Below are 24,972 nucleotides of genomic sequence, written 5' to 3'. Positions count from 1 at the left end.
TTCTGAAACCTGGAGTCAGCATTCTCGTCCCTTCCCTCATCCTAAGACCCCTGTGAACACCACCACACATGGCCTACACTGTGAAGTGCAATATTGGTTTATTTTATCTGTCTCTTTCCTTTTTTCCCCAGTTTTTTCAGCTGTCTCAGACATTTCAGAGTAACCATGTGCAGTGCTGGGGTTCCCCAAACACCAGCCCTTACCCCTCATCCCGAGGTGCAGATGCCATTTGCTGTGTGAGAGGGTTTAAACATTCCCCTGCTGACCTCAGGGCTGCATTTCTCCTGGTGCAGGTAAAGGGCCAGGGAGGAATGAGCTGTGGGTGATGAGAATTGTCACCATGTGCCAGCTGCCATCTCCACAGAGCCAGATGAGGCTGCACTGGGTGAAATTCTACAGCTGCAAGCCCAGAACAGACACAGCTGGCACACTTCAGCAGTCTTGTAGTGCAGATCATATTCTAATTGTGTTGGCAGAGAAAAATGTAATGATGTTCTAGAAGCAGATACTGTGCTTTGACTGACACTTTGCTGACCTTCTCATGATATCACAAGATGGAACAGGTGTGTGTGTTGGCTGCAGCCCATTGGCATTTCATTCACTGATTTGTCTGACAATATTTTGCACTATACCTGACAATGGGTGGCTCTGGTTTTGGTCCTGTCACCTGCAGGAAGATTGGACAGCCTTCCACAGTCATTTGCATAGGAATTAATTTAGGTTGTAAGTGTCCAACCTATTAAAAAGAATTTTTGCTATTAGGATCAAGATAACATCTTAGTTCTCTGCGTTATGAGATTATGTTTTGCAAACTGGTTGGATTTTCAAATATTTTTGACTAGTTTCCTTTGACAACCTCTAATTTATATGCTAACAACAACTCTTCTCAGCAGGAGAATGCAATAGCTCATGCATTTATCAGCTTTCCTGCTGCTTTTCTACACAACACAATCTATGGTATTGGTAGAGCAGAGCAGTGCACTGGCCAGCTCCCAAACAGATGTTATAAATCAAAACTACTCCAGTCATTTTCAAGGCACATGAAAACCTCCCAAAGAATAAACATGTGCCCCTAAAACGAAACAATTGTTCCTTACATGTCATTGGAAGTAGTGGTATAGCAAGATCCATCCTGAATTTTTACAGAAGGCCTAAAAAACTGAAAAAGTATTTCTAACAGAAAGGCATCTGGGAAATATAATTAGTGTCAAATCTGCAATGGTAAAACCAAAACCCCACCTACCTTACAGACAAGGTTATCCTGGTACTCTCCCCACATGTTGTTGTAAGCTGCTATTTCTATGGTGAGCTGCTGGAAAGCCTCCAGAGTTCCTGAGGAAGGTTGGATATGGAAAGCTGCTCCCTTCCCCTGGGACAGCAACGCTGCTGCAAACTCTGAAGGAGCAGAGCAAAGAAGCATTTCATGAATTCTGAGGAAATGGAACAAAGTTAGTCTTTCAAAGAATACACAGGACCACAATTTTAGTTGCCTTTAATCAGCTTAACCTCACTGACTTAGAACCCCTGGGATCATTTGCACAGCTCACATTGTACCACTTTACCCAAATTCCCTTCTGCAGTGGGTCTTACTTTGTTTTTAGAGCTAGTGCTTACCCAGAATATTTTACAGCAGGACAACCCTTCCAGAAACCTGATCCAGAACTCTTTGGGATATACAAGGCACTAACTGGTTACCTGAAAAAATCTGAGAAAAATAGGCTGGGATTTGTGTTGACTGCTTCTTGTTCACTAGCAGCTGCCTGTTTACCTCAGCGTGCTCTTCCATGCAATGAATTAATTACAAAGAGCAAAGCCTTTCCACACTCTGAGTTACCTAGGCCTGCATGGAATCTGTCAGAACAGCATTTTTCTAATCTTAAGCACTAATTCAACAGCTGAAAAGCTCTGTCTGTGGAACAGATACCAAACTCTATGGCAAGGTACCAATATGTGCAAGTTTTATTTTGGATACAGAAAACACATCCACACTTCACAGCTTTTTGCTCCCATTTCCTCCCTCCCTCAGTCTCATGTGGCTGTAAATATTATCATTTTTCAGTACAACACATCAGAAATGACAGATGGGGCTGTGCTGTACTTTCCACACTGGGGAAGGTATGGTAAAAGGTTTGAGGGAGAAAAACTTGCTGCAGTGGTGCTGGAAAACTGTGTGGGAGAGAAAGAGCCAGAATTCTGCATGTCATCCATCCCATGTGCTGGGAGTGTTCTGGGAGTGGACTGTCACCAGAATCACCAACTTTGTTTCATACTGTTGTTTGCAAGAAAAGGATGAAGAAAAGGAAGAAAAAAAGGAAGGAAAGGAAGGAAGAAAGGGAGAGAGGGAGGGAGGAAGAGAGAGAGAGAAAGAAAGAAAGAGGGAAAGGAAAGGAAAGGAAAGGAAAGGAAAGGAAAGGAAAGGAAAGGAAAGGAAAGGAAAGGAAAGGAAAGGAAAGAGATTGACCTAATGCTTATACAAGCTGGGCTTTCAAACTCAGGAATGAACAGAGGAATTAAGTAATTTAACAGTTTAGACTTCACCAAATACCCCAACAATGAGAAGATGTGCCTGACTGGCACATTTAGTGCTGACATTCAACTGGCTTTCACTTTCTCTCCACAGAAGAAATATTTTCATACCTGACTTTACTTTTCTAGCTGCATGCTCTGTGACAGGCCCCCTTTTTTTCACCAGGTAGCTTGGAGAACATGAAAAAAAATAAAAATCTGATTTCAGGTTTAAACCAGACCTAAATTAGTATTTGAATCATTATGCAGAACAGCAAGACTCACGGGCAGGCTCCTTGTTCTGGAGGCACCAAACAGGCACTAAAATACTCAGCTTCCAGTGTGAATGGAGCTCTGATTCCTGAGAGATTTGTAAGAATCAGCTGATGCTTTACAACATCTTTGACTGCAACTTCAGACCCAAAGTCCAAAAGAAGCTCACATGGGCTTTGTGGCATTTGTCCTTCATCACTGCCAGAAAAAATAACAGTAGTATTAGACATGGGTCTTATTTTCTTATGTCACAGATGATTTCAGGAGATTTAAAAATGTGCAACATGCAATGTGCTTGTGATGCACAGTGTAAAAGGACCATGCAGTCTATGATTTTTGCCATCAGCATTTTCTGCTTTTCATTTTTTTCACTTCTACCCCCATAAGGATATTTCTGGGGTCAAATTTTTATCCTGTATAACATGCTAGTCTACCAAATTAAAGACATATTTACTTATATGAAAAGATATAAAGATGCGCATGTTCCAAAATACAGTCATCATTCTATGTATCATAAAAATGAAATAATATTCAGTTAGATATTACCTGTCAGCTCCACTGCCAGAAGGTACTGAGTATGTGACATGAAGTCCCTTCACTTCTCCAGAAATGCTCAGGAAGAGGGGTTCAGCCATGTCTTCTATGCTACAGCAAAGTGTGAGGTCTTTCAGCTCACCCTGGAAAGCAAAGAATCAAGTTTCCTTGGGAATGAAGCATCTATCACAGAGGCAGACTCTTAATGGTATTTATTTTTAAAAGGTGTGTAAACTTCCCTGGATTAAACCCAGAACAACAGAATTGTCAGAGGTTTTACTGAATTGTTTTCAGTGCATTTTCTGCAGCATCAGAGCTGCTTAGAGGGCAGTGCTGAGGTAAAAATTTCTGGCTGTTTTTCAGCTTTGTACCTGCAGCTGTCTGTGAGCCTAGAACTGCTCCATTACTGATTTCTGACATAATTCCTATGCTCCAAGTATTGAATCATAGAATCCTTTAGGTTGGAAAGACTTCTAAGATGATGGAGTCCAAACATTAATCCAGCACTGCCAAGGCCACCACTAACCCATGTTCCCCAGTGCCACAGATACATAATTTTAAATAATAACTCTGATAGTACAGAACACCTACTTTTAAGCAAATAAATGAAACCCAAGTCTCCAGTGACTGTAATGGGAACTAAGACACCATATCTATAGGAAGATCCTGTATTTAGCTGCCTTAGCTCAGGTATTTCAATGCCCTTGCAAAGTATTTTTCTGAATTCCTAGAGTTTGTAAGCTCTGCTCCTGTATTTTGCAGATTCTCAGTCCCATCAGCCCCTTTTAAGTTTTCAAGTATCAAAATGTTAAGAGCCTAACTGTATTCAGAAAACCAAATAGATACTGTATATACCACTCTGCTCCACATCATTCCAGATAATCCAAAGTGAGGATCTGTATGCTCCAAGAAGAGAGATAAGCATTAAGACAAATTGCACAGGACTTCAAGAAAGGAAGAAAACAGGAACAGCTGAGATATAAAGAAACAGGGTAGAAATTGCACACCATGTACACTTCTTTAATTCTTGCTTTCAACTGTGGTATCCCTAAAGCAAAGCCATTTCAGAGATATTGTCTGGGAAAAAGAGCACGTGGTTTTGTATGCAGAATTTCTTCCTTTTGCCAGATGGAGGTGAGATGAAAATACTTTTATAAAAGTGCATCAGTTTGTAAACTTACCACAGAGTTAGCTGACAGCTCTATGCAGAATTCCTTCTCTTCATTTGGGCCTAAGGTGCCACTGGCAGGGGACACCACGATGGAGCAGGAGGCTGCCTGGCTTCCAATGGGCTGCCAACAGAAAGGACACTGATGATTCCCTCACATTGTCTCTTCTGAAAACACCAAGCTATTCTCAGGATTAGGACAGTCAGGCAGCAACACCTACAGTTTGTAAAGTTTGAGGCTTTACAGTTCCCCATGAGTGAGAAGATCCTCATGCCTACATTACTCCAAGTAACTTCAGGTGCCCACTGAGGCTGCTGGGCTGGGAGCAGAGCCACTCCCATCCCTCTCACAGTCTCAGGCCTTTCCAGGGTGCACCCAATCTATCTGATACCAGAGCAGGTCCCAGATGTGCCCCATCTCTTTCTACTTCAGAGGTGAGGGAGACACAATCCTGGTGCTGGCACCTTCCCTAAGTGACCAGCATGGAATGTACCCAGGGCTTCCACTCATTTCTTCACACATCAACATCACACATCAGGAAAAATGCTCTAGATATTCCTCCCAGGCTGCAGATGCTCCAAAGTGTTTTCCTGTAGGACCTATACCATGCACATGCTCTGTTAGGATCCCTTGGGCACCTGAGGACATCTGCAGTGGCACTGAGTGCTTTTATGTAGAAAATTGAGCTAAACTTTGGATGTCAGATGTGATGGATGCCAGATCTGAATGACCAAGGCACTGACCAATTTCCATTGACTGGAAAGAGAGTTCAGGCACAGCTTAAATACTGACACTGAATTTGGGGTTCCTACTCTGTAAGCTGAATCCCAGCCAGAATGTGAATTCAGACACAATTCAGAATTCAGACACAATCCAAAAGCACTAAAATTTCTTTTTCTTTACTAAATTAAGTGCAAACCCTAAACTGCTGTAGTACTTTGTTTAATACCCTGGTAGCTTTACATCCTATGACCCTTCGCATCTGCTCATCCATTTTCCCAGGCATCCACAGACAGTAAGAACATAATGACATCATCTGGTAATTAATCTTTTAATAAAGGTTGGTCTAAAGTTGAAATTCTGTTTCCAAGCCAATAAAACAGCAATGACTACTCAAAAGATACATCAGAAAAGCTTTTAAGAATAGTCATTATTTGTATTTCCTACAGAAATTGCAATTTCCATCCCTGCTGTATTCTTCACCCATGAGAAGAGCATTTACCTTTCCCCATAAGTATTTTGCTGGCAGCAGTGTCTGGTTAAAAAGTTTATTGGTTGCTTTGACAGGAACTCCAGTATAAATTTCATTGAATACTAGATGACTAGATATCAGGCACACTTGGGGGGTCTGAACTTCAACGAAAACAGGAAGATGACTGGAAATAAACACACAGATGGTCTATTGTTATTGTTAATGAAACGTGCTAGACATAAAACAGCATGCTGGGAAGAATGATGTTTATGTTCATTTAGCAATATTAGAAATTTGATAGTTCATTGATAGGTTACACAACCCCACTGTGAGTTCACAGTTTTGTTGTAGGAGGGAAAACTACCTGAAGTGAAAACCAGATGTGAACCTCAGAAAAAACAAAACAAATGCTGCTTTTGCTCCTTACCTTCCTTCTCCATTCTCCACCTCCAGTTCCAGCACTGTCTGGAGACGCTGGCACTGCAGTGATGTGAAGTGAACTGAAACTGTGCACAGACCCAAGGGAGGAATTTCTCCAGCTGATGGCTGGATGGTGAAGGTGGATACCTGGGAGACGAGAGAGGGAACAGAAATTTTTCTGACATGTGCAAAGCAAGGGTAAAATGTTGAAGCCACACAATCTAATTAGGGTTTCCAAGTGTCTAATTTTTCCTCAGATGTTTCCTTTCTCTCTGCCCCTTGAGTCCCACCTGGGCTGATGTCAGGAAGCACAGTGGCAGCTTTGTGAAAGCCTGGCCACACAAGGAGGCAGGGCTTTGCTTCAGTCAGAGCCAAGGGCCCAGCAGGGTCAGCTGTGCATAGACTGACAGGGAACATGAAGGAGAAGCAATGGACTGACAGGGAACATGAAGGAGAAGCAATCAGCCTCAGCAGCAGCACCTGCTCCCAGGCAGCAGCAAGGTGCCACAAGGGGGAAGGTTCTTGGACAGAAGGGTGAGGAAGGAGGGTTGGGAGAGTGGCACAGGAAGAGCATCAGCAAGGAGTGGGGCTCAGATTCTGGTCCAAGATGCTGATGTGGGTATCTGGGAGGAGTGTTCAGCAGTCTCAGCTCTACTAAAGCCTTGAACTCTTACTTAGAGCAGCAGCAGCTGAAATAATAGTCATTCAGGAAATACTCTGTGTCTCTTTGGATCAGGCTGGCAGGGGATTTGTAATAAAGGGAAATAGAGAAAAATTGTAAAGAGGTATTCAATCTCAAAAGCACTCATGCACTTACAAAACTGTGCTGGACTAGTTTCATAAGAAGTCACAAAATTTAGAACTTCTGATAGCTGGAATGAATAGTACAACTCCTAAGAGGAAGAAATAAAATACCTAAGGAGGGACTACAGCCAGCTGTAGCAGTGACTTACCTCTTCATTCCTTTGAGCTAGAAAAACCTGGCTTTCTTGCATCCTCCACTGTGCTGGCACCTGAGACAGATTATTAATCTCAAAGGTTCTTGACACAGTCTCACCCTGCTTGGTCAAACCAAACTGGAGTGATGGAACATCAATACAAAGAGATGGACCCTAGGACAGCAGGAAACAGACTTTAGAATGGACACCCCTGCCAAAACTGCCTCATTAAGAAACATGTTAATATCTATGATTAACATTTGATTTCACAGAGAATATCAGAAAGCAAATGCACTGTGTAATGCAGAAAAATTCTGTGTGTCATGGGAATATCAACATTGACTCAACAGTCACTATAGCAAAAGTAACTCCTGTTTGTCACCACTTCAGATTTCTCAAGCTATTGAGAGGCATAAAAGCTTTATTTGGACAATGGCCAGGCCACACAGCTCATCCTCCTGCAAGACTGAACTGCTCCTTACCTTAAAAGCAGCCTCAATATGCAGCATAACTGGCTCTGGACACAGCTCAACATGACACGGCAGCTTACGGCTGATGACCCCAGGTTTGCTCCCAGAAATTGCCAGCAGAAATTCACAGCATTTATTCACATCTAGAAGAGAAACCACCAGGCTCCTGTCTCACTTTTATGTAAGAAACCACCTGCTTCAAGCATGAAGCTACTGGAATCAAGTTAAGTCTCCTGCTGGCTCCACAGGGCTGGAGATCAGGTAATTTTTCAGTTTGCACTGTAGTGCTCTGTGACTGTCATAAATTGATATAATCAATTACTGCCTCTTTCATTAATTACTGCTTGCAAGTCACAGAAACCTTACCTACGACACCAGTACGAGGCTCAACTTCGATGATCTCACAGTCTGTGATTCTCTCCCATGTGTACTTGATCAATGTTTTGCTGTTGTTCCACAGCTGAAACAATTAAAATCAATGAGACAATTAATGCACTTAAAACTTTCAGAGCAGCAAGTCAGTTTGCTGAGAGCACTGATCACTGCAAACTGGGGTTTGAGCGATCATTTATTTAACAGTGTCTCCTTCACATAGGTGGAGGTGTTCCCTCAAACTTGAGGAGAATCCATTAACAATTCATTCCAAGAACATTATCATATTTGAGACTCTTAAACTTTCCCCCCATTTTTAAAAATGTAACAGAATTTCTAAATATAAACTGAAAATCTTTTGAGTGCAGCTTTTTTTTTTTGCCAAAGGTTCTATTTGTGAAGGAGATACAGGCTCTTGAAATGTTTGGCCTGCTCTTCAGATCTAGTCAAAACATTATTTCTTAACTACAGCAAATAACTTTGTTCTCTGAATTACAATTATCTCTAAGCACAGTTCAAATTCTTATCTTTTTAAGACTAAAAAACACCAATTGGAAACTGCAAAGGATGTTATATCATCAGTAAGTGGCTTAATTACCTCTATCACAAGTGTAGTTATACTGGGTTACTGGGAAGTATGAAATGGCTGCCTCAAATTGAAAAAAAAAAAAAGTTCTAGGGAGAGAAATCTTAAAACTAAAGGCTGATTAGCAGGATCTCTAAGAAAAAATGGGAAAACCATTAACTGGGAAATGTCTTCCTGCCTGGCTCTTGCCAACAGGCCTGTTTTTCCCAACTCAGTCTAAAATCAAAATTATCCTGATCTATAGTGAAGGGGCTGCTGTGTGAGCGGACAATTGCAGCAGCATTCTGTCCCAGAATGGCCAGAGAGAAATTACCAGAACCTGCAGGAAAGAATAACATCTAGTAAGCTGCAGCATGTGTGATTTTTGTAGCTCTTCTGTGGTGCCTGTAGTTCTTTGCATGAACAGTGCCTCAGTTAGGAACTAATTTAATCATGCATTGACTATTCCTCCCAGCTGGAAAACTTTTACACGACAGGAGTGACAAAGTGATAAGCAAGAGGTTAGTGACCCAGAAAAACTCTGAGAAGGGTCAAACTCTGTGGTATCAAAGTGGAGAGATGAAAAAGGAACAAAGGCTCTGCCTGGAGTGAAGGGCTGAGCAGGCTGGGTAGGGCATTTCAGTGCAGACCCTTCTGGATTCACGGCCTCCTTTAAAAACATTTCAGGAAAACTAAAACAACAATGACCGTCTGATATCTTCTAATAACACCTATGACATCCAGTGACACAAACCACATGACAACAGTGAAGTGAAAAGAACACAAACCTTAAATTTTTTCTTGACATTTACACCAATGAAATTTTCTCCAGGGATAATAATGGCATATGGTTCCAGAAGAAGGTTGTATGGTTCTGTTGAGCCTTTAACTTCTATTTTCAGTGCTATTACATCCTCTACTCTGCATTCTGGGATGTTTTGAAGCATTCTCTCTTCTACTAAACTTTGGGAGGAAATATGGTAGAATCATTAAATATGTTAAACCTGTGTTAAATTGGATCCTGTCTTTTAATTGCCAGATCAAAACTGATAACCATCACAAGTTCCTCAAGTACAGACTGCCTGTGGGCAATTAGCTCAGCCAATTAAAAACTTCATTATACTTTAAGGTACTCTAGCTGTCCCAGTCTGTCCATGAACAAGTATATAAGTGACATACTGCTGTGACAAAGACTAACAGCAGGAAACCCTGGAACATAAGCAGACAAAATGACAATATTATCTTTTTCCAAGAGAGGAAAAGCTTGGGCCAGGCATGCGTCCAGGCATGAGGGAGGATATCAGAGATGCTCTTTGTACCACAACAACTTGTGCAGATAATATTCTTTATACTTGTCAATCCAACATCACCAGAAAGAAGAAAAATCCCAGTAACTTAATGTAATAGCACAGATAAATTGTGGCCATATATCTTACTGGGAAATGTTTCTCATCTTACCAAGGTGAGTCTGGGGTGTTCCTCACTACCATCTGCAGCACACTGTGATAACTCTTCAGCTGCACAGATGAAGGAGAAAAGGATTTTAGTGTCAAGTAATCATTTATGTTGAAGATCAAAAAAAGATTGAAAAGTGGTTTACATGTAAAGGATAAATGATCACCATCAGAGTACTAAGCTCTGATAAACAATATTCAAACTCTGGAGTTACTAAAAGAAAACATGTTTGACTGCAAAACATTAAGCCAGATTCTGATCTCATGGTGTAGGGTTCCAAGAAAAATACTCATTTTTGACATGCCTGTTATTATTTCCCCTGTACATTGCATACTACACACAAGCATCTGCAAAGGCTCCCCAAATTAAGCTCAGTACTGCTGTACTAATTGAGAAGTTTCTTCCAACTGCTCCAGAGTATTCAACTAATCGACCATCAATCTGATCTGGAGTAGGAAACATGACTTTTCCATCATGGGAAGAGAATGCTTTTTTTATTCTAATGGAGAGGGGAAAGAGACACAAGAGCAGGCCTTAAATCTGAAGGGCAAAAAGATTCATTTGTTTGTGGACAGACACTAATTTTGATGTATATTTTAACTGAATATATATTCTAGGAACTATTTATTTTTAAAAAGCCAATTAATTTCTCTTCCATACAAATTTGAGGTATTTCTTATGTCTGTCAATCAACACTGCATGGGACATTCCCACTCTTGGGCTTTCCTTGGATCAGGTTTCTCTAGATACAGTGAGCTCATGCTCCTTATTTACAGGGGAGCAGAAACTGAGAGAACAGCATTCTCTGGGCTAACTGCATTCCAACATCCCTGCACCCCTCTTACCCACAGCTGCACACAGCATTTCTCTGCCAAGGGCTCCCACTATCCCCTTAATTCACCACTCAGCTGTTCATAGAGCCCATTTCAGGCCAAAAAAAAACTACAGCTGGAAACAGTTTAAATCATCAGCGTTTGTTAACCAACTTATTTAGGCTGGAGTAGGTACAAGGCACATCCCCCAAGAAGAGGGGGAAGGCTCAGGAGCTGGTGGAGGGGCTGCTAGAGGGTGAGGGTGGTAACTTCACCAGCCAGCACAGCTGCAGTGTGAGGATGTGTCCACAATTTCAGTGCAAAATGAACTGTGTCCAGTCAGTCCCCAAAATGACATGAGATCAGAAACTGTCTCACATTTTGCAGTCAAAACATGTTTTCCTTCAGTAACTTTCTACATTTTGAACACTGTTTATCAGAGCATAGTGCCAGCTAATTAAATTTAATTTAGAAAAGTTGCACAGCAAGGATTTTATGACTTGAATAAAAATACACAGCTGGAGGTTGTAGATAGGAAGGAATCACAAGCCATACCTCCTGTGGAGCATAAGTGAGAATAAACTCATGATCTGCATAGGGAAGCAAAACTCCCTGCTCAGGATTCAGGGAGAAGGCTGACTCTGGGTCCTGATTGTTTTTGACCTCTGTAAAGTCTGCAGTTTCTTCTGGTATTAATGGTTTCAGATGAGGCTTTGTTATCTGCCAGAAGAAGGGAAGCTCTAGATTGCTGCAAAGAAGTCAATAAACAACAGAAAAGCTATGATTAAAAAATCAGATATCTTTGAGTAAAATTTAATTAAGAAAATGTTCAGATTCTTTTTCCAGGTAGGAAATTCCTCTCTTTACAGATTACAGGGGTTTGACTTCCCAGTTTTTGTGAGTCACAAAGCTGCTGAGGCATCATGGAGTCAGAGCATATAAATCATATAAAGAACATGCTAGTATGTGAAAGCAAATTCCATAAATGTATAAGATACCTTAACACTTTCTTGCCTTATTTGAACTTGTCATGCAATCCAGGTTTCAGAAACTCTGCAATTCTTTTTTCAAAGATCTGGGATGAACAAGACCATTCCTGCTGACACCAGTACATTTGCCTTGAATCACTGCTGATGACCTACATCACATTCTGAATTTAATCCAAATGCAAGATGTGGTCTTAACATGTCAGCAAACACAATGGCTCCATCTAAAATTATAGCCATGGCTCTGCCCCACTCTCTGCAATCCAGAAAAGGTTGCTTAACTAGGTTGTTTCAGCAGAAGTGTTTTCCATGAATGTCTTCATGGATTTGAGAATCTTGCTCATGCTGACCTCAAAAAATCTGCCTTAGTAAGGGGGAGGAATTTGAAAGTATCACTGATAAAACTGGACATTTACAATTTCTTGTATCACTTTCTGTAGCAGAAAGAATGTTTCTTCTTCCTGCTTCCATGGAGTTTACTCTCAGCCTGGCCAGCTTTGTTTTATACAAATGCTGACACCAGATGTGCAGGGAGTGCTGTGGTGAGTATAGCTCAGAGAAAATGTGGAAATTGGCTCAGTCACATCCTTTGTCAGTTTACAATATCCAGTTCACCAATCACACTTTCTTTACTCAAACATCAGCCTGTTCTGGCATTATGCATGTGTGATTTCCAGACCAAAAAATAAACTGTCAGATATTTACTGCTTGTAAACATCAATTCAGATTAATGGTCCTAAACCCAGCACTGACCTGCTCACTGCTTTCATGGTCTACAGCCTCTATCTGCTGCAATCATGCAGGACTGTATTTCTGTTAAAGTCTGATTGATTCTGAACAAAATCAGGATGCCACTATGTTCAGTATGGTGTAATGGTCCAGAAGGACACATTAGTTGACTTCAAACTGAATATATATTTAAATCTGTAAGGACTCAATAGCAGGAACCATGTGAGAGTTTTAATGTGAGTTAATTACACTGGGCTCCCATTTTGATCCAGTGGAGTCCAGGATGTATTATGATTTTTCTTTAGGAGATGTTCCAGTCAGAATTATATGCTTGGAAGCATCTATTCCCTGCACTATGAAAGGAAAAGAGTGCTTATCTCAGTTGCACAAGTACATACAGCAGATATTTAAAATTAGATAAATCTCACCTGGATCACCCTGTATTTCCTGCAACCATGTATATTTATGAATTTTTTGTAGATTTACCTCTATCAAAGCAAATATATTGACTTTGGCTAATGGTTGCCATAGCACCTGAATAATACACAACATTCCTTGAACTTTAATTGCCAAATAAGGAGCAAAAAGAAGCAAAGATTCTGCAAGAAGTTTATCAAAGGCATGAAGGTTTCTCCAGCTTGAGAGAGCAGAGTGTGACAAATGAGATCCCTAGCAGCATTCCCACATTGCAGAGCATTTCTCTGACAGCAGCTACCCACGTGGAGTTCCTTATGACCAGGATCTTGTCCTTAGTGCTCCGGGGGTTTTGGGGCTCGAAGCGTATGAGGTGCTGTGCTGTGGCATCAGTGACTTCCCCCAGCAGAGCTTTGCTTTCTCCTCCTGTGACAAACAAAAGCTCCAGAGCAATCACCTCTCCAAGGCCTGGAAGAAATAATTAGGTTTTGCTGTTTACCATCGGACTATTAAGATAGTTCACATCATGTAATTTATGTTAATTATTGATTATATCTGGAGTTTCCTCAAGTTTCAGAACTCCAATGTGTTAATTGTACAATCCTGATGTTGTGTTTATCAACAAGTTTTAACAGAGACCTTCTGTTCATGAATTTCATAGACAGGGATTTCAGGGCCACAGCCTCAGCTCACTCACATCAGCATGGTTTCACTGAACTAAGCAGGGTGTTTACAGGGCTTGACAATGCGGCTCCCAGATGTTTTGAGCAATAGATTAAAATTAAAATAAGCAGCAAATGAAGTATTAAAAAAATCCAAAGTAAATACATGTGACAAAGTGATTCATTAAATACAAACCAAGCCTCATGTTATAGCACTCACAGTTTTATTACAGTACAAGCACCAACATTTACAAGAATTTGAACTGGTTCCATTAGTTAATCCAGAGACTGCCTGCCTCAAAAGGTCCAAATGTGGTTCATTTCTGCCCTGTAACACCTCATGTTTCATAGCTTGCCAAGTTATCTTATTGACAGAAAAGTAAAAGAGATGAGTTGCACCTGGCAGCTAGTGTTCTTTTCTGTGACTTGGTGATATTTTACATTTGGATTTTTGCCTACTGAAGGTTAAGAGCTCAATGTTTTCTGAATCCAGTGTATTCCATGCACTGGGAAGGAGCAGTAATAACAATACCAAAAAAAAGCCAGCAGGGGACACATTAAGTATTTGCTTAATCCAATGACATAAAATGTTACCATCACTTCATGCCAACAATTACCACTCACATTATCTGAATATCTACAGAATTAGAAAAGTGCTAGGAACAAACCTGTGACTGTAACATATTTGGTTGGATAATTGTCACACAAAATGGTGAATGTTTGCTGTGAGGCTTCTGGCAAAGAGGGGAAAAACACTACCTGAAAGAGAGAAGGGAAATAGCAAGGTCTGTAACTGTTTTCTCTCCCCTAAGTAATACACTTCAATTGCAAATATTCCCTGAAGGACAGTTTTAGTAATTAGAAATTAAAAGTAACACTTGCAAGAAACAGAATCAATTTTTGCTCACATAAACCCAAACCTGCAAGGTCCAGCCAGGTCTTCTAAAATGACCTTGTTATTTATTTGGTGAAGTAAAAAACCTTTCTACAGCAGTTGGCACTAACCTGTACTGTTGCATTCTGCCCTGGAGCTAGCTCCAAACCAGCAGGCTGGATCCCAAAAGGATCCTGTACCACAAAATCAGCAGTGGCAGCCACCTAAGGTATTAAAACAAACAGATTAATAAACTAAATGGATCAGATTGCTGTGTTTAAAACACTGATTTACCTGAAACGGGCAGTATACTACAACATCACTGTTTTACCTGTTACCATACATTTTTTTCACACATCTCAAAAGAGTCTGGCTCATAAATATGGCTTAATTAAAAAAACAAACAAATGCTCCCTGCTTTATAATGACCTTGGTGAAAGCAGAAGGGAAAGTGCAGTCTCTGAAGAAAAATGACATTGTCAGAAGCCCTATAATTCATGTTCACAGCAGAAAGCTCCACCTGAGAGAGGGGCTTCTGTTTCTCCATGCTTAAAACTCACTTTGAGTTGGAACTGTAAAGTCTCTGGAGGGACAACTTGGCCCATCTGCTCTTTCTCTTTTTTTCTGTCCCACTTTATCTCCTTTGTCCACCCCTGGTTTGTGATGGGGAGCTACAGACAGAACAGGACTGGATTGGATTGCTGTGTCCACAGGAGCAGCAAGGTCAGTAAGGGATGGTTTTGTTGAGGAGGGAGAGGAAATTACCTCAAGCAATGCTAGAGCTGACAGCATTTCTATTTGCTTCAAGGGCAAGGTTAAAGTTTGAGCCAGTTTTCCTTTCCCTCATCTGTGCCTCAGTTTACCTCTCCCCTGAGCAAGGCAAGCTCTCCCACAGGAAAACCAGAGCACAGGAAGGAGGTACAGCCATCCAGGGAGATTGGTTTCCAGGATAAAGTGAATTCCTGAAGGAATGGCACAATGCAGATATCCCCAGCAAGGCCTTATGACTTCTGTGCTAACACAAAATGATTGTTTCAAAAGCCTTCACACCAGGGCACCCACACCATGCTGGGTCCAGTACTGCCCTTCTGATCACTCACCCCAGAATCAGGAGCTGGCCAGGCTTTCCCTGGAATTATAGAGAACTTCCCAGTCCTAACTCCCTCATTTCTGCACAAAATTGTTGTTGTTTTTATTCCTCCAACAAGGCAGGAACCACAGTTTATATAGTCAGGCACTGCAAGGAGTAACACAGAAAATCAGACTCCAGAGAGAGCAAAGGCTGCTGATTAAACAACTCTTTACAGACATTACTGCATGAGACCACACCAGGTTTTGCAATCCTAAACCCCCTCAAATTCTTTCCATTTCAAAGTTGGACAGTGTGAGATGTGTATTTCTACATTCATCTTACATTTTAATGATGTAAGATGATCTTTCCTCCTTAAAGATTATTGAATGATAAAAAGATGATTTTTTTAGAAAACGTCAGTATAAGGTGAATTTACAAAAAATCAAAGCAAATTTTTGCAAAAGTAATCCTGTTTATTATAGTTGAACTTAGATATCTGAGAGGTGCAGGTATACCATATCCACATATAGTTAATTGCACATTGAATGAACATTAATTAATAGCATTAATTAAAAACTAAATCATAATTCCATAATATTTAGAATTAGTAATTACAATTGGGAGTTCAGGAATTAACAAAACACAAACCTAGAAATGTGGCCCCTACTCACTTCTCTAATATAGTGAGCAAGAAGAGCCTAAGATGGCAAGAACAAATCATTGAGGAAAAATCCAACAGGATTACATTTCAATAACTAATAAATCTGGATAAATGAAAATGAGATAGATATCAAAATGTAGAAACTGCACTGCCAATTTTTTCCACATTTGTTTTGTGACACAAAATTGAAGACAGTCACATAAAAAATCCAAGTCTGCTTAACTTTAGAGAAATTTAGTATTTGGACACTACTGACATGTTAATACTGGAAGTGATACTTTAGCTTGGACTGGGATGACAAAAGATTCTGATACTTGACTCTCCACTAATATATGATCTTCATACTCTCCCAGATTTTCAGGAATAAACTGGACTGTATACTGGCACGCCATCCCAGGAGCAATCATTCCTCCCTTTCCTGGATATTTTCCTTGGGGGAAAAAATAAAACAAAAAAAAGGCAGAAAATTAAAACAAAAATTAAAACCTCCCCAGATTGGCAGTAGTATTTATGATCACATCTTCCTCTGGAAAGATGCCTGTAAACTCCCCCCAGTTATTGCCTAAATCAAGCTGATAAAAAGGGATGAGCACAAGAGGCCTGGCAGTGCAGTCTGAGAATGTGCACATGTTCCAGGGAGCTCAAAGATTGAAATATACTCCTCAGAAACACACAAAATAGTGAGGAAAAACTTAGAGACATTTCCCGGCTTTGCTTTACCACAAGACAAAAGGGCTTCCATGGAGGCATCTAACTTCTAAATATTCCTCCAATTCTTGGGGTGTCACAATCTCCCCAGGCAATCTATCCCAGTGCCTGGCTATCCTACTGTAGGAAAGGGAATTTTCTTAACTTTCCTCTGCATTGCAGTGTGTTATTTCTTGCCCTCTCCTCATAATTTTTTAGGTGGAAACTCCATCTGTTCCTAGATGAATTTTGGATAAGACTCAATCTAGGTATTCCATGGACATATTTCAATCTAACATCAAACACTTTAATTAAGTCTTCTTGAATTCCTCATTAGACCATCTCAATCTGCTTCTGAGTTGCATGTGAGTGGCCCTAAGTCAGCTTTCAGTTTCTAAAGAACTGAACACTATGGATAACAGAACCAAACAGAACTTCTCTGGAAAATCTCTGTTAGAGCTGGTAAATTAGATTTTGTATGTGTTAACATTTTAAAGGTAGAAAAGAACCCTTACCTGGCCAAATGAAAAATACTGAAGAAGAGGGAGGGATAAGTCTCACATGTTGACCTGTTGAAGTGATGTTCCGTACCTCTACAGTCATCTTCATTAAAAAAAAAATAAAAAATGCTCCATTTTAATTATCATCACTCATTAAAATATTTGCAATTCCCTGGTGCTACTGCTAGGAGTAACTACCTCATCATCACAACCAACCCCAAAATCCCAGTTTATTCAATAGAGGCTGAATCAGACAGTACCAAAACCAAGCAGAGACTGAGAAGAACCCATTTAGTCTTCACTGGTTTGTGTGCCAGTGGCAGGTGTGATGGAAAATCTTCAAGGAAGTTAGAGGGTCATAAATTCAATATACAGAAGAAACTCAGACTTTTATTGAAATTCAGAAAGGCTAAACATTGGGTGAAATATGTAGATCATGATAGGATATAATTCTTTAGGGAGGCAGAATTAACACTCTACAAAGAACCTTCTCACCTCATAAACCTGCCCAGCTTTATCATACAAAAACAGGACAGACGGTGGACTGGCAAGAAACACAGGAACAAATGAGGTATCACTGAAAGATTAAAAAAAAAAGGAGACATTATCTTACTGCCTGGTTCTCTAAATACTGATAAAGTGAGAAATTGCAAAATATCTCCTTTGGCAAAACTAAAATATCACACAGACATATTTTGTTATTAAGAAACCATAGTAAAAATTTAGCTCAAAATATCTCTGGGTAAATCCACAGCAATTTCTATAATGGAGCTCTGTTCATTCCAGCCCAGAATCCAGAAACTGTACACAATGCATACCCTTTGGCATCTTCTGCTTTTCTTCTGGCTATGATTTCTTCCACTTTTTCTTGAGAAATTACAAGAGATTTGCCTCCATCCAGAGTATTTGGTGGGAAAAAGCGTGGATTCTTCAAGTAATTCTGTCTTTTCTCAAGTCTGGAGAGGTACTCACTCAATTCCTCTGCCTTCCAGGACTTACTCTCTTTCCTGGCTCGTTTCTGTGAGGCTTCAGTTTTCTTTGAAAAAAAGAGTGCACAGTGAAACACAGTGATCTTGAGCACGAGGAAAACTGGAGCTGCACATGTGTAATTAAAGCTACACAGCAATGACAATTGATACAGAAAATACAGTATTTCTCTTTTTTTAACAGAGGAAATATAAGTACTGGAGTCAAATCAACAATGGGTTGATATTCACCCTTTGTTGCAGGAAGAGCAACAGGCCTTACAGATCAGGCACACTAAAAGTAAATTGTAAAATGTACCTTACTGATGGATTTAGCCTCAAGGCTGGAGTCTTGGACAGAGGACAGAGCTGAAGACTCACTTGTCACACTGTCAGTTAAGTAGATAGTCTCATCCAGTGAAAAAGCACGTTGTCTATGTGTCCCTTTCAGGTATCCAGGCTCTGATTCTCCTGCAATTCAAAGAAAAAAAAAATCTGTAAGAGGGAAACATGAATGACAAATATTTAGTCTAAGCATAGGTGTATGAGTTTATTTTACGGCTTGTTGCTGGCAAAAATCCTCTAGAATTCAATGTATTTTTAGAACTTATTTTGTACAACCAAAGCTTAGTACTTTAATAAGAAAGCTTTCAGAAGCACTAATTAAACAGGCTGTGTACACTTATATTACTCTCAGAAAGATATTTTAACCTTGTAAGGGAAGTGAGATTTTTATTTTTTGTTTGGAATTAGAATGGAAAAAACCAAAACACAAATCTTGAAATCTGTGACTAAGTTGATTACTCTGAAAGGTTTGTTTTGGCTTGACTGAAAAACTTCATTTCAATAAACCTAAAACCTTTCATCTTGGCTCACATATAAATAAAAGAAGTAATCTTGACATTGCCCAAAATATTTTCCTTACTGACCTCCATGTGCAAATAAAACCAATATATTTCCAGAACTGGAAAACTTAAAACCCTACATAAAGAATACAATTTTATTTCACTGAAAATAGTTTTTACTTTAATGCAACTACTTCCATTCTTTAGATACAAGATGTATTTGCAGCTTTTGTGTAATGAAATTGGATGCGGACAGAACAGTAATGCAGTTTTTGTGTGAGATGGGAAGAACTGTAAATAAATGTGCAAGAATGATCAAATATCATATTTAAGAACATCTAAACTCAGTAGCTTTGAATTTATCAATTATACTTTGAAAATGTGTTCTTAGTGGAATCTTATGTTTAAAATACTTGAGTCCCTTCTGCTTTGGCAGAAAACTATAAAATATACTCAAATCTGCTACATCCTCCAATACTTCAAGTGTTCTAAAAAGTCTAAATTACTTTCTGCTTCAAAAGTTACCTTTTGGTGCTTTGGCAAGAGGTAATTTCTCAGTGATGTAATCCTCAGGACAGATTAAATTATTTTTTCTGAGAAGTTCATTATCCACAATCCACCGAAAAGAGGATGCCACTGCACAGTAAAGCCAGCAAACAAAAAACAAATTAAAAAAAGCAAAATAATAGTCCCTTAATACAATCTTGATCAATCCAAAGTAAAGTTGTTTTTACACCTCATCCTTTTCATAATATATTATATTAATTATATTATATTATATTACATTATATTATGTTATATTATATTATATTATATTATACATATCTAATATATATATTATAATATATATAATATTTTTATCAATTTTATATATTAGTTATATTGCATTATATATAATATAATACATATTATATTTTACAGAAAATGATATGGTATTTTAATCCCAAATCTTGGACATGCATCTCCACAATTCTAAATTCAATTCAAACCCAGCAATTGGAGAAATATTTAATCTGTTGCTGCTACATATCAAGGTATGTATGCTTGTAATATTTAGGTGGTAACCCCTGAATCCAAATTAAATACCTTGAACATGAGCTGGTTGTTTCGTTTCTCAGTGTTAAACACGTGTTACTCTACTTGAACCTCTGCACAAAATCTTCCAAAGTTGCTCTGCTGATGTAAAGCCAACCCCAAACTGGTGTCCAGGTACCATAAGCATTTACTGGGGAGCAACACTGCAGAATCCTCACCTGGAGGCAGCCCCAGTTTAGGGAAATCTTTCCCTGCATGAATCTTCATCTGCTTTAGAACCCTTGCCTCCTCACGTTTTGCTCGGGCCTGGGCCCGAATGATCTCCTTTTCTGCTCTGTCAGCTTCTGTCAGTCGGCTCCTGTACTCAGCCAGAAGCTGCCACGGGCATGGGTGAATAAAGAGAAATTTGGGTTGTTACAGGCAGATGTTTTCTGTTTGTCTTTGAGAGGTAAACACAGACATATTTGTAAAACATCACCACTTTACAAGCATCAACTGGCCTGCTAAAACACTGTCATTCCACGATGACACAAACCAGAAAAAAACCAACAGTGGCTCAAATCATCCAGCATCACTGACAACAGCTTCTGGAGTGATGACAAGATAAGAAACCTGGGCCACTGATCAGCTGGTACAGGGAAAAGTTTTCAGCCAGTACAACAGGCATTTAAAGGGCTACTGCTTTCACTGCTTGTACTCTGTGTCTGAAAAGCCAACTAGAGACAACAATATCATGAAGGATCATGTGACTATTAACTTACTTGAAAGGTTCTGTGGGAAACTGTGCTCAACTAAATTTCCATTAAAATGTCAATTGTAGGATCAACACCTGGCTTTAAATTTTATTTTACAGAAGATCTAAGTAGTGACTAAAGAGCTCCAAACTCTGATTTGGTTTGGACTTGTACCTTCTCTAGCTCATCTGCATAACTGTCTTGGTAAACACTGTCTCCTCCTTGGGACTCAATCCAGTTTGTTGCCATGTCGTCCTCCAAAACATCTTCAGTGCACAGGTCCTTAAAGGCACTAGCCAGCACATGGGAGATATCCTGGGGGAAAGAAAAATAGGATGTTTAGAGCTTAAAGCAAGAGACAGGATGGGAATATACGACTGGGTGCATACAAACAGCTGTAATTAGCAAATGGGAAAAGGTACCTGGAAAGGGGATGTGTGTGCACATGAACACTGAGGTGTGGATGTCTGTGTGTGTGTGCTGTGGGACTGTGTGTCTGTGCTGGCTGGAAGTGTAGGAGATGGTGATGGACACAGTTCTCTGTGTGCAAGTCTGTGTGATGGTTTGTGCAGGGATGGGGCTGTGGGAGTGGGGAGAGTGTGTGGGAGGGAGATATGAGTGTTGTACAGGTGATATGTGTGTGTGCCAGTCCTTGTGCAGGGCATGTGTTTGTGCCCCAGGGTGTGTGAGGCAGTTTGTACGGGGGTTTGTGTGTGCAGGGCTCTGTGTGTGGTCTGTATGGGGGATCTGTATGAGCAGGGATGTGAGAGGCGTTTGGGGGTCTGTGTGAGACTGTGGGTGTGTGTTTGTCAGGCTGTTCATAGCAGGGTCTGTGTGTGAAGCTGATTGCAGGGTGGTCAGTGTAAGATGCTGTTTACACGTGGCTCTGTGTGTGTGCAGGGATATATGTGTGTGTGATGCTGTTCACAGGGGAATCTGTGTGTGTGAAGCTGCAGTGGGGATCTCCGTGTGTGAAGCTGATTGCAGGGGGAGTCTCTATGTGCAGGAGGTCTGTGAATGTGTCTGTGTGTCCCAACGGGACAGGTCTCTGTGTGTGGCCGTTTTCAGGCTCTGTGTACAGGGCTGTGGTGCTGCTCGGGGCTACGCTATTTGTGCCCGTGCTGCCCGGCCCCACTGCGTTACCTGCGGGTCGCCGCTGCGGCTCCCCTCATCCATGCCCAGCCCGGCGTCGGACTCCTGTGTTGGGGCTGCTCCGGATTTGGGGCTCCCCTCAGCCATGCCCAGCCCAGCGCTGTGATCCTCTGTGCCGATATTAGGGCTGCCCTCAGACATGCCCAGCCCAGCGCTGTGATCCGCTGTGTCGATACTTGGGCTCCCCTCAGTCATGCCCAGCCCGGTGCTGGAATCTTGTGTGTGTGAATTGGGGCTCTCCTCAGCCATGCCCAGCCCGGCGCTGTGATCCGCTGTGCCGATATTCGGGCTCTCCTCAGCCACGCCCGGCCCGGCCCGACCCTTCCTCAGCCTCCCAGCCCCGCCGTTGCCGAGTGACCGGGCGGGCGGGCAGGGCACGGGCGGGCCGGGCGCGGCCGTGCGGGGTAATGGCGGTGCCTCCTCTTCCCTTTCCCCGGTGTCATCGCCCCTCAGAGCCCCGCCGGCGCTCGGGGGGCTGAGTGCGGGACCCCGAGACTCTGAGGGGCTCGTAGCCCCTCTCTTCCCTGCCATGTACTTGTGATCTGTTAAGGACCAGTAGCCTCGTGACTTAAATAAAATACTGGCTTGAAACCTGCGAAGGGGATTTGGCCATGGCGGGGATTGTTCGGCCCTCCGCCGCAGTGCAGGTCGCGGGTGGGAGCTGAGGGAAGAGGCTGAATCCTGCCCTGATTGCCCGCACGTGGGACGGGGAGGTTGGGCTCATCCCTGCGGCTGGAACCGGGCTGGGAGATGGAACATTCACCATCAACCCCAGCCCATCCATCGCCCCGCTCTGCCTGCGGCGCCCTGGCTGTATACACTGGTTGCTAACAACAGGCTCCGCTGAATCCGCTGATATTTTCCATAGAAACCATCCCGGTGTAGATTTCCTCCTTGTCCTGCTGCCTTTTTATTCTTTCTTTCTTTTTCCTCCCCCTCCTCCACTCTTTTTGCTCAGTATGAAGGAACCTAACTGTGGCCCCAGGCTGCTCCATCACTTACGGGGTCATTTGACTCTGTTGGTGAAGTTGGGCAATGTTATACCCTGAACGGAAAATAACTACGGCAAAAATAATTGGAATTTACCAACAGGTGTTTTTCCACCAGCAGACAAGCCAAAGGCTGTGGGTGTAAACCCCACAGCAGCCATGGGGGTGGTTGAAATTCAACTTGGTTTTTTTTAGGTATATGGCACATGGGCTTGAGACTACAGAGTGTCACAAGCTTCAGGTCCTCAGCTCTCCAGAGTCTGCATTTGGAATAAACCACCAAATTAAAGCCAGAGACACTGATGTGGTTTTAATTTCCCTGTGAAAAAGGAAAGCTTGCCCAAGAGAAGGCTTGGCAAATCTGCAATATCCTGTTCCAAAGATTAAGGCAGAGAAATCACAGATGTCTGACAAGGATAGGACCAGGTTAATAGAAAAGGTTCACAGCTTTCATAGAATCACAGAATCACTAAGGGTTAAAAGATCTCTAAGATCATTGACTCCTACCATTACTCCACCTTTGCTGAGATCACCACTAAAGCTTGTCACCACGTGCCACATCTACACACTTTTTCAAGTGGGTTTTGAAGTCTTCCAAGGGATGGTGACGCCCCCACTAGCATGAGCAGCCTATTCCAATGCTTGATAAACCCTTCAGCAGAGATATTTTCCCTAATATTCAACCTAAACCTTCCCTGGTGCAACTCAAGACCATTTCCTCTGGTCCTGCCCTTATTCCCTGGGACCAGAGCCTGACACCCCGGCTGTCGCCTCCTGTCAGGAGTTGTGCAGAACCAAAAGGTCCCCCCTGAACCTCCTTTTCTCCAGGCTGAGCCCCTTTCCCAGCTCCCTCAGCTGCTCCTTGTTCCAGCTTGTGTTCTCAAAAAATTTTGTTTCTGTGCAGGCTTGTAGGTTCTCGCCTTTAAAATTCGCTGCATGCACATTTTAACACATTTCCATATTAGAAGTCCAACTTTTCTCAGCATGTGCTATTACAGTTGATTTTAACATCTGTTTGCTAACTGGAACATTAGTAAAATCCAGCATTTTAAAAAAGAATTCTTTCCCAGCCTTTAAAATGGTGACAGTAAAGCAGATGTTTTTGTTTAAAACAGTATATAGAAGCACATGAAAACTAACTGTGGAAAAAACTTTCTGTACTTTCATCTTTACTGTCTTTCAGTAACTTGCCAAGCACATCATCTCAGCTTAGAGGCTGGATTTTGTTTTTCTAACTACAGTCTATAAAATCTGGAAGTGAAGGTGAGATCCATCTGCCCAGAAGCCAACTGTAGGATCAGAAGGAGGGGTGTAAACCACTGCAATGCACAATTGTTTCCCATATGACAGTGGGATATTTTTCCTTAGATTTCCATTTTTATGCCATGATCATTTACTCAGATAAACTAAAAAAATAAATGCCACAGTTCCTATTGTAAAACTATTTAATTCACATATCTATCTGTCACAGACACAGATTTTCATAAACATATGATGAACATTAAGAACAATCTGCATCTATATCTATCTATATCATCATTATAAAATATTTAAGTTCCAAAGGCTGAAGAGAGACTCGTGCATGTAGGGAATGGAAAAAAAAAACCAAAACAACCCAAACAACTACTTTATCCTACATGTATAGGAATAAATATACAGGTATAAATATTTATATGTGTAAATGTACACACCTCTAACTGCTATGTATGACTTCTAACAGGTGTTTCACCTTGGATTTCCCCTCTGTACCATGTAAGGCTGAATTTTATGGAGGGTTTTAGGTTTGGATTGGGTGTGTGGATGTGAACAGACTCCCAAAGGCCCCACCTTGGTGCTTGTTGCAGTGCGGAGCACAGTGGGATTTTTCTTGGAGGAAATTAATCTGAAACTGAACTGTCCAGGATCACCTGATCTGCTCCATCAGCTCTCAGTCTACAGGACCAGGAACAAGCTAATTTGAAA

General features: G+C 41.2%; 1 protein-coding gene across 1 annotated transcript in view; it reads right to left on the bottom strand.

The window, feature by feature from the left end:
- DLEC1 (DLEC1 cilia and flagella associated protein) overlaps positions 1-22,270 on the bottom strand; it is a 32,648-nt gene extending 10,378 nt beyond the window's left edge. Inside the window, exons 1-27 of the mRNA XM_054273962.1 lie at positions 22,013-22,270; positions 21,044-21,184; positions 20,354-20,510; positions 19,626-19,736; positions 18,575-18,726; positions 18,109-18,326; positions 17,786-17,867; positions 17,306-17,393; positions 16,360-16,533; positions 15,471-15,607; positions 14,502-14,594; positions 14,165-14,255; positions 13,140-13,302; positions 11,261-11,453; positions 9,897-9,955; positions 9,227-9,401; positions 7,868-7,961; positions 7,514-7,644; positions 7,047-7,205; positions 6,101-6,240; positions 5,704-5,857; positions 4,494-4,604; positions 3,325-3,455; positions 2,791-2,976; positions 2,638-2,696; positions 1,244-1,395; positions 633-736 (exon numbers count right to left, since the gene is read on the bottom strand). Of these exons, the coding sequence (XP_054129937.1) occupies positions 633-736; positions 1,244-1,395; positions 2,638-2,696; positions 2,791-2,976; positions 3,325-3,455; positions 4,494-4,604; positions 5,704-5,857; positions 6,101-6,240; positions 7,047-7,205; positions 7,514-7,644; positions 7,868-7,961; positions 9,227-9,401; positions 9,897-9,955; positions 11,261-11,453; positions 13,140-13,302; positions 14,165-14,255; positions 14,502-14,594; positions 15,471-15,607; positions 16,360-16,533; positions 17,306-17,393; positions 17,786-17,867; positions 18,109-18,326; positions 18,575-18,726; positions 19,626-19,736; positions 20,354-20,510; positions 21,044-21,184; positions 22,013-22,270 (3,713 nt within the window). The remainder of the gene's footprint in view (positions 1-632; positions 737-1,243; positions 1,396-2,637; positions 2,697-2,790; positions 2,977-3,324; positions 3,456-4,493; positions 4,605-5,703; positions 5,858-6,100; positions 6,241-7,046; positions 7,206-7,513; positions 7,645-7,867; positions 7,962-9,226; positions 9,402-9,896; positions 9,956-11,260; positions 11,454-13,139; positions 13,303-14,164; positions 14,256-14,501; positions 14,595-15,470; positions 15,608-16,359; positions 16,534-17,305; positions 17,394-17,785; positions 17,868-18,108; positions 18,327-18,574; positions 18,727-19,625; positions 19,737-20,353; positions 20,511-21,043; positions 21,185-22,012) is intronic.
- Positions 22,271-24,972: the final 2,702 nt, after the last annotated feature.

This window comes from Melozone crissalis, unplaced genomic scaffold (genome assembly GCF_028551555.1).
Source record: "Melozone crissalis strain CALT ecotype California unplaced genomic scaffold, PUWL_Pcris_2 ptg000016l_1, whole genome shotgun sequence".
Taxonomy (NCBI): Eukaryota; Metazoa; Chordata; class Aves; order Passeriformes; family Passerellidae; genus Melozone; species Melozone crissalis.
Note: the sequence above shows the minus strand (reverse complement) of the source record. Positions and strands in the feature narration are given on the sequence as shown.